This window comes from Schistocerca americana, chromosome 7 (assembly GCF_021461395.2).
Source record: "Schistocerca americana isolate TAMUIC-IGC-003095 chromosome 7, iqSchAmer2.1, whole genome shotgun sequence".
Taxonomy (NCBI): Eukaryota; Metazoa; Arthropoda; class Insecta; order Orthoptera; family Acrididae; genus Schistocerca; species Schistocerca americana.
Window position 1 is genome coordinate 313,842,842 of NC_060125.1, and position 9,434 is coordinate 313,852,275.

The 9,434-nt window shown below is 42.2% G+C and overlaps 1 protein-coding gene across 1 annotated transcript in view; it reads right to left on the minus strand.

The window, feature by feature from the left end:
- LOC124622905 (myrosinase 1-like) overlaps positions 1-6,680 on the minus strand; it is an 88,077-nt gene extending 81,397 nt beyond the window's left edge. Inside the window, exon 1 of the mRNA XM_047148695.1 lies at positions 6,518-6,680. Coding sequence (XP_047004651.1) covers positions 6,518-6,680 — 163 coding nt within the window. The remainder of the gene's footprint in view (positions 1-6,517) is intronic.
- Between the last annotated feature and the right edge of the window lie 2,754 nt (positions 6,681-9,434).

The window sequence follows — 9,434 nt, forward strand, 5'->3', positions numbered from 1 at the left end:
TGTGACGAGTAGAGGAAACTACAGATAAATAATTATTCTACAACGTCACGGTGCCCAAACGTGGCCAGTATGGTCACAAGTAAATATCTCCGCAGCCGTTAATACCTGCGAAAGAAAACTGCCACGTTGCAGTGATGTCACCATTGCTGATTTCGTAGTTAACGTCACTGGAAACGCAGTGGACCCAGTTGGCCGAGTACTCGGGTAGTGATGGGATATATGCTTGTTGCGTGAACCATCCCGACATGATGATATAAGAAAATCCTGGATAAAGTATATCAAGGTTGCCAGATGGAGATATGAACCACATATCCCTCCAATAAGATCTTTCTTTTATGGGGGCCCACAGTTATATACAATTTGTTGAAAGAAATTTTCGCCATTTGACTGTTAATTGTTCAATTATTTTGCATAATGACTATTTTGGCTTTATAGCCGTCCTCGAAAGCACGCTGAAATGTTAAAATATGTATGACCAATCTGTGTTGTTTTTTTTTACGATGGAATGTCACTGACAAGTTAGACTTTGTTTAATATTTCAACATGCACTTGAGAAAGGCTATAAAGCCGAAATCGTGACTACATAAAATAAATGAACAATTAACAGTCAAATGGAGAAAATTTCGTTCAAAACGAGAACAGAGAAACTACACACACTGGTTCAGTAACAATGAGTTTAATATTACCAGCTTGAAAACATTAATTTCTTCTTGTTGAGGAGTAAACATTATAATAGTATCTCCCGAACGAGATACATTGGTTACAGTGGAACTGGCAATAAATGCATTAGGTCATGCAGTTCCTCCCATGTTTATTTTCACCAACGCTTATTTACAGAGATTTGTTTATAAAAGGCGCACCACCGGAATCTGTCGGCGGAGGAAACACTTCAGGATGGATGACAGCTACGGAGTTCGTGAAATATATCATCATTTTATCAAACATACTAAATCATCACCTGCCGATCCGATTTTGTTGTTGCTCGACAATCACCAAACTCATACTGATGTCAGAGTGGTGGAAAAAGCGAAATCTAACTCAATTGTAATGCTGTCATTGCCGCCTCATTGTTCACACCGCCGACAGCCATTGGATGTTGGAGTAAATGCACCTTTCAAAAGCTATTGTGCAAAAGCTCAGGATAATTGGCTACAAGATAATCGTGGCAAGGCAACGTCGATATATGAGATCCCAGAAATTGTTAGATACGCGCTACCTCGTGCATTGACTCTCATAAACGTAATGAGCGCTTTCGGAAATCTGGCATTTGGCCTTGTGATCCCAAGGATTTTACAAAAAACGACTATGATCCACTGTATGTTACAGATCGCCATTTATCTTTAGTAAACGCGACAGATGTGGCTTTAGGAATTTCACATAACATCATCACCAATAGGTCGGAAGCAGTATCAGAGACTGTTACTAGCAAGACGCTAATACGTCTGACATTGTAAACATTAGTACAGATGCAAGATAAATCTTTGATGTGCCAGGCCATCAGCGGATGTTAATCTGCCTGCATCTTCTGGTATCATGGAAGAACAACTCGGAGATCAATTCCCTTTCTCTCCAGTAGCAGTACGTCCTTTTCCGAAGACACTGCCAAGGATTGGAACAAACAACAGACGTCTTAGGAAACCCGCTATTTTAACCGATATTCCAAAAGAGCAAAGCAAGAAAAGGAATGTGAACAACAACAATGAAAAAATGGAAAAAATAAGGGAAAAGAGAATGGTAAAACAACACAAGGAAATAGAAAATTAAAAGGCAAAGGGAAATGCTGACAGTAGGGAGAGGTGGACATTATACTTTCCTGTGAAAGTGACGATTCGCAGGTTAGAAAAGATGTCGTGTCGTGTTGAAATGAGAGGTCTATTTTTACTACGCTAAAAAGGTAAGAGTGGAGGTGGCGGCGTTACAACCCTGATAGCAGCCTCCCCGTAGCGAGGCCGGTGATCGGATACGAGACGCACTCCCGCCACTAAAAAAATCGGTGGCAACAAGAGGTGCTGCTAGCCAGAGCTGGAGAGCGATAGTTTCTTACAAGAGGAGGAGACATCCTTTTAGTACAAAAGTCACGAACGGAGATTGCGAGTTGACTCTTCTCAACTCGTTTTACAAACGAGTAGTGAAAGGTCTGAGAGCGAAAAATACAGTTTAGAGTATTATTGTCTAGTGTGCTGTGAGAGTTACTCTAATTCACGTTCTGGGCTAAAATGGGTTCAGTGTCAAGAATGTAAGAACTGGGCCCATTCCTGATGTAGACAGAATCAAGCCTTATTAACCTACCTATGCCCTAACTGTGATTGTGATACGTCTTCTGATGATTAATCAATTATAAGTATTAGGTTTTCCGTGATTTCCCTAAATCACTCCAGGCAAATGCCGGGATGGTTCCTCTGAAAGGGCACGGCCGACTTCCTTCCCCATCCTTCAGTAACCCGTTGAGACCGATGACCTCGCTGTCTGGTCTCCTTCCCCAAACAACCCAACCCCCTCATCTGCTAGTGCTGCCACCTGCCAACTGAGTGTATTCCAGTCTACATTGTCAAAACCTTTCTCTAATTCTACCAATGTTATAAACGTAGTATTGCCTTTCTTCCACCTGTCTTCTAAGACAAGTCGTAGGGTCTGTGCTGCCTCACATTTACCTATATATCTCCTAAACCAGTCTAATATTTCCAAATGTTGGCTTTGCTAGTTTTCCAGTCTTCTGTAAATAATTCGTGTCAGTGCTTTGCAGCCACGAATTACTAAACTGATCGTGCCGCAATATTGTGTATGGTGGCAGTTTATCGCCTCCATACATGTAATATTATACCAGTTCGTTCTCATATTCTATTCGATATGAGATCATGTTTTATGATGAGTGACTGGGTAACTGATCATTTCTTTGGCTGATACTGGACACCACCATGTACTGATATTTTCTGTAGTGTTGCATGCCTGGGAATTAATTTGAGCTGAATGCTGACAGTAGGGAGAGGTGGACATTATACTTTCCTGTGAAAGTGACGATTCGCAGGTTAGAAAAGATGTCGTGTCGTGTTGAAATGAGAGGTCTATTTTTTACTACGCTAAAAAGGTAAGAGTGGAGATGGCGGCGTTACAACCCTGATAGCAGCCTCCACGTAGCGAGGCCGGTGATCGGATACGAGACACACTCCCGCCACTAAAAAAATCGGTGGCAACAAGAGGTGCTGCTAGCCAGAGCTGGAGAGCGATAGTTTCTTACAAGAGGAGGAGACATCCATTTAGGACAAAAGTCACGAACGGAGATTGCGAGTTGACTCTTCTCAAATCTTCTCACGGGGGACAGCAATCCACGTTTTCCACCAAAAAGTAGAGAAGCGCTAGTAATTTTCGGAGTCCTTAGAATTTTACAATGTTCCAGAACAGTGTCCTATACAGAGGATGAACTGCTGGCTATTGGCTACGTGACTCATGTAGTGGGAGGCACTGCGTTTGTAACATGCATGGTAGGGCAGTTGATAAAATATCGGTAGGTCGATATGTCGGTACCTTTCCCAAGAGATATCGGTATATAACAGCGATACATTTTCATCGATGTATCGATATCTAAATGGCAATATCAAGTGCCGATATTTATATTTTACACTATAGTTTAGTCTCAATTTTCGGTAAATACAATGAAACTGTTCTTTTGAAATTATGGTAGAACATAAAGTGAACGAAACTTACTACTTTTTGAGTTTCCAACATGTCCAGTCGTTTTCTTTGACTGTGTGAAACAAGTGTAGGTGCCAGAAAGAAGAATTCCCATTGAACTGGGGAGATGGCGGTGTGAATAGTTTAACAAGGTTTCCGCTGTGGAGAAATAGCACACCAGTTGCGTTAGAAAGCAATTTTTAACGCGACTAGTGTGCTATTTCTTCACATCGGCATTCTACATAACACTTGCTGAAAAAGTTAACCATAATCTAAATGACAATATCGTTTTTTTGCGGCGGGCGGAAACGTGTGAAGGGATATGCTGACTTAATCGGCGCTCGGCGCTACCAACAGAAACTGGAACGTTTAACTTCACCACGCAATTCTAGCTAGTGTTAGAGTTGCTAGATCGCTGGCGTTAGCAGATACGAGCGGTACGTCGACGTGTATTTTCGTCGATAAATCGATACTTCCTCCGATATATCGATGACCGATAACGATACCTCTTTGAAATTTCAATATGTCAGATTCCCGATATCTTGAAAAATATCAATGGCCCTAGTGCATAGGGATTCGTTGCAGGAAGTGCACACGTAGACATATCGAGCCTTGCTGGAAACCAGCATATGGCTTGTAAAGGGACTCTCCTGCGGATGTCGATAGAGGATACAAAGCATGGGGAGTGACCTAGAGACTTCGTTGGCAAGAACGTCAGTGAAGAGCTTCACTGTCAGAAGCTGCAAAGTGTCGATTTCGCTACTAGGAAAGGCTTAACGCATATGTCTGTAATCAGAGTGACGATTCTTTGCTTTTCTATAGTGTCTCAGGCATACTGAAGTGCCTCTTTACCAACGAATACTTGAGCTGACTTTCTGTTCTGGCTGATGAGCAAACTGAAATCTCGAGTCGTGTTCTATGTCGTACCGAAGTAATTTCATCATCAGGAGTTTTCGGACGGCATATTACGTCCGCTGTGTACACAAAATTTATAGGTATGTAAAGTACGTTTTCTGCACCGTGACCAACGGCATCGAGCAGATCGACGCTACAGTCTCCCAGCACTGTAATCGGTGATATGCGCACCACGGCTAGGCAGATAGGGAAACAAACACAGCAAGCGTGTTGACTTCCATTTGCTTGCTCCATGAGCTCTTTACTGTCAGTGCCAGTCAGAGTTGACCTTTTTTCTTTCTCGGGGCTACTCAGAATCAGCCAACCTAGTGTGTCTGTCTAAAAAAAGGCCATCCTAGCCCCAAAGCTAGAGTAAGAGTAGAGTTTAACTTTCTGTACTGATTTTATACATTTTCATTTTTCTGTTGTTTGAAAATTAATTTGACGTATCTCTCTGCGCTCATTCTAGTAGGATATCTGTTCAACATTATAGGCCTAATTACGCTAGAGTAGAACAACATGACGACTAATGTATTCCTCTAGGTGTAGGTTATCAATGGCAGAGCTGTTTATTTAAATGCATGATATTTCACAGGCCGGCCGCAGTGGCCGAGCGGTTCTAGGCGCTACAGACTGGAACCGCGTGACCGCTACGGTCGCAGGTTCGAATCCTGCCTCGGGCGTGGATGTGTGTGATGTCCTTATGTTAGTTACGTTTAAGTAGTTCTAAGTTCTAGGGGACTGATGACCTCAGAAGTTAAGTCCCATAGTGCTCAGAGCCATTTTGATATGTCACAGCATTAGGCAATCACACAAACACACGCCAAATATACACTACTACAACTGTGGTTTTACAATTCACAACTGTCAGTACCTGCTTTCCTTGCAATACGAATTGTTACACTTTATTGAAGTCTGAAGATATTTCGCCAGTCTCATAAATATTGCACAGCAGCTGGAATAGTTTCGTCATGGCATGCTTTCACAAGGATTTCAGTACTTCTGAGGGAATGCTGTCTACACCACGGACCTTGTTTCCACTTAGGTCTTGCAGTTCTCTGTCAATTTCTTCTCGCATTACCTTATCTACCATCTCATGTTCACCAGTTTCCTTCTTTTGCTATAATACTGTCCTCGATAATATGTAGGTAAGAATTAATATTGGAACGTTTCGACCTGAAGATGTAGCGCTGTGGATGACACTCCGGCCTCTCATTTGGGAGGGTAGTGATTCAAATCCCTGTCCGTTCACATAGATAGGTTTTCCATGACTTTTGCCGGAATCTTTAAAGGCAGATTCGGAATGGTAGGTTTCCTTCACCATCCATTCCCAATTAGAACTTGTGATCCGTATGTAATGACCTCCTAGAAGGAGCCATTTAGCAATCGGATTTTTATAATTTTTATATTAATCTTACGTGAAGTTCCGAACTCAAATATCAATAACACAAGGCAGTTCGATGCTATTCTCAAAAATTTTCGAGGAAATCTACTTTGAAGCTTTCCGAACGTCTTTAATACCCTAAAACGAGGATGGGCCTGCGGCAGCCTCGGCCTGAGATTGGCTTCAATCCGGCCGGCGGAAGAAATTCGTGACAGACAGAGCGAGGCGCTCGCACAGCGGGATGTTAAACCATAATCTCACTTTTTCCTTGCTTGGGAGTTTTGACACTCTTGTACGCCTTCCAAATACGCACAGCGGGATGTTAAACCATAATCTCACTTTTTCCTTGCTTGGGAGTTTTGACACTCTTGTACGCCTTCCAAATACCAAAAGAAAGATTTTTATTTCGAAGTGTAATTTTGGGAGAAAAATGTGCCTTCTAACCTATTCCAGAACTAAATTAGAGGTCAGCAATTTCAAAAAGTGACGTACAGTGTCTTACATTGCGGGTGTGATGTTCTGTCCCTCTCCAACAACAGTGTGGGGATTACACACTGCTACAGTCCTTACCGTCTTCGTTCCAGGCGCCTTCCACCTGGTAAGATGCTGTGCCTGCTCCGAAGATAAAGTCCGCGGGTAGCTGGTTGAGAGCCCGGGAGCTGCTCTGTGGAAGAGCCAGGGCCCCGACGCCCAGGATCACCAGCAGAGACAGCGTGTGGCCGGGAGACATCATGTTGGTAGGAGACACTTTCTCCCTGTCTGTCAGTGGCTTTTATAAGGAGCGATCACAGTCTTATCAGCTTACGAGGCATGTAATGTGACTCCATCAAACGGTACAGCGTGTGTTATCTTGCCTTATATCAGCATAATCAAAGCACGAGGTGAACAAGCTGATAATAATCCGTCTCAGGCACTCAGCTAGAAATTTTTTCAAGGGATCCATTTCCTCTACACTGAAACTGGTAATTGTGTAAATGGACTACGTTATAGGATTTGTGAACTCACAGTTGTTATTGTGATCTTCAGTCCAGAGACTGGTTTGATGCAGCTCTCCATGCTATTCTATCCTGTGCAAGCTTCTTCTTCTCCCAGTACCTACTGCAACCTACATCCTTCTGAATCTGCTTAGTGTATTCATCTCTTAGTCTCCCTCTACGATTTTTACCCTACACGCTGCCCCCCAATACTAAATTGGTGATCCCTTGATGCCTCAGAATATATCCTACCAACCTATCCCTTCTTCTAGTCAAGTTGTGCCACAAATTTCTCTTCTCCCCAATTCTATTCAGGACCTCCTCATTGCTTATGTGATCTCGCGCCCTCACATGGCGCGCCGGAATGCCTTGTTTTACTTCAGTGTGATTGAGTTGTGGTAACACACGGTGTCTTCTTTCTGGAGTCCAGAAAACATACACAGGGAGGTGGGACAATGGAGATTCTCAGTTGTAGCGATACGGCACACAACATAAAGTGACGTGTGTTTTTGAATGTTCCATAACTGCAATTGGCGAGCATTGGTAGTTGTCAGAGTTTTCACTAACCAACATACACTGCAGTGGTGTTCACAAGCATCGGTGAAGTAGATGTCTATCGTTGTGAAGAATCACGGTGAGGTGCTGAGCAATCTTATCGTGTCATCGCTGTATTTAAATCCATTTTTATGGCATGGCCACCGTGTTACCTGAGTGTGTCATGCTTTTGTGGTATTTGAAAATACGGCAAAGCTTTTGCGAAATTTTACTGACAATAACTCATTTAACCTTTGCTAGCTTATGTATTTTCCTTGTAGATTCAATAGTTGGTATCACATCTGTATATACTGTCTTGTCCTGCCTGGGTCACTGTGGAGATAATCGTAGCAGTGGACTGTAGATCACACTAGTGGTCCATTCTGCGTGTGTGGCTGTTTTAATCTTCTGATGGCAGAAACAGTTTTTTTTTTATCTATATAATTTATACCTGTACCTTAGGATACAGTTTACCTCGAATATCATTATTGCCCTCTTTGGGGATCAGATTACTTTATTACTGTGGAGCAAATAATAATTTATTACGTCATTTTTTATCTGAAGTAAATCACTGCAAGGTGCTGAGTGCAGGAGTTTGCTGCATTCCTATGAGCTCTGACACTGTAAACTGTTGTTTAATTAAGAGCCCACGCTTGCAAAACTCCCAGTCACACTCCTCTCCCATCCAAATCCTTCACCATGAAAGTAGGAGAAGGTAATTTAGAACTCCGAAGTCGATAATTTATCTTGTGGTTAACGTATTTTTTGTTTTTAGATTAGGACTAGGATTTATGCTGTAAGTTCAAAATGTAGAAAAGGTTAAAATATTGCATAAGAGAATGAGACACTGTAAAGGAATAACACTGCAGTTGTTATTGTCCAGTGTTGCAAAATGCTAAAGACGTGGACACTCTAAAGAGGAGTGTCCCTTATCCGCTGACAAAAGTTTTCCACGTAGGCATCAGGAGATAGCGATGTGAGAGATATCTATTATCAGGGACAGGAAGCAGGCGTTGATGTTTTGAGTACTTTGATAAGGAGATTTAATTTCAGTTGTTGCCTGGGAACGAAAGTGCCCCCTCTACACAAAACAGGTTATTCATCAATAATACGATACGCCGTATCATAACCAATTTCTCGTGTAGAGAAACCACTACTCGAACGCTGTTCGCGCGCCAACAGTCCCGGTGGCAGAATCAGGCGCTTTTTCTATCATAATTTTCTCAGTTTTCTGAAGAAATGTTGAGAGTATTGACGACATCATACTTTTAAACGTTTCCCTCCTTCTACACTGTTACGTTTTCTATTGTCTCCTACGATGATTCTTTTATTATTATTTCAAATAAACGGCACTGTTGTAAAACGATTTTTACTGTGATTTGGCACTGCTTACAATACATGCAGCCACATTCGGCAAACCACAGTGAGGTGCGTGGCAGAGGATACCTCCCTTTGTACCATGTACTAAGTTTTCTTCATCTTTCGTTCGCGTATGAAGTGCGGCACACGTGATTAATAAATGCCTTGAATGCTTAAATTCTATTTCTTGTCGTTCATTAAAGTGATAAGGAGTAGGCTGTAGTTTACTCTTACTCTCTTAATACTGGTTCCTGAAACTTTGTAAGCAGACTTCCTCGGAACACTTCGCGTCTCTCATTAGGTGTTTGCCAGTTCAGCTTCATTTCTGTGTCGCACTGTGTTTAATCAGACAAACCACTGACCATTTGTGCTGCCCTTCTACATACTTGTTCAAACTCTTCTATTAGTCGTATTGGGGTGCGTCCCACATACAAGAGCAGTATTCTAGGATGAGTTCAACAAATTTTTATAAGGATTCCACATAGTAGACTGACTGCTTTTTCCCAATATCCTACCAATGAACCTTTACTATCCTCAACAATGATGGATATCGGCCACAGCTCTGGGATGTTCCACCTTGTAATCAATTATCACCACTAGTGGGGCTCTGTTATGTGGCA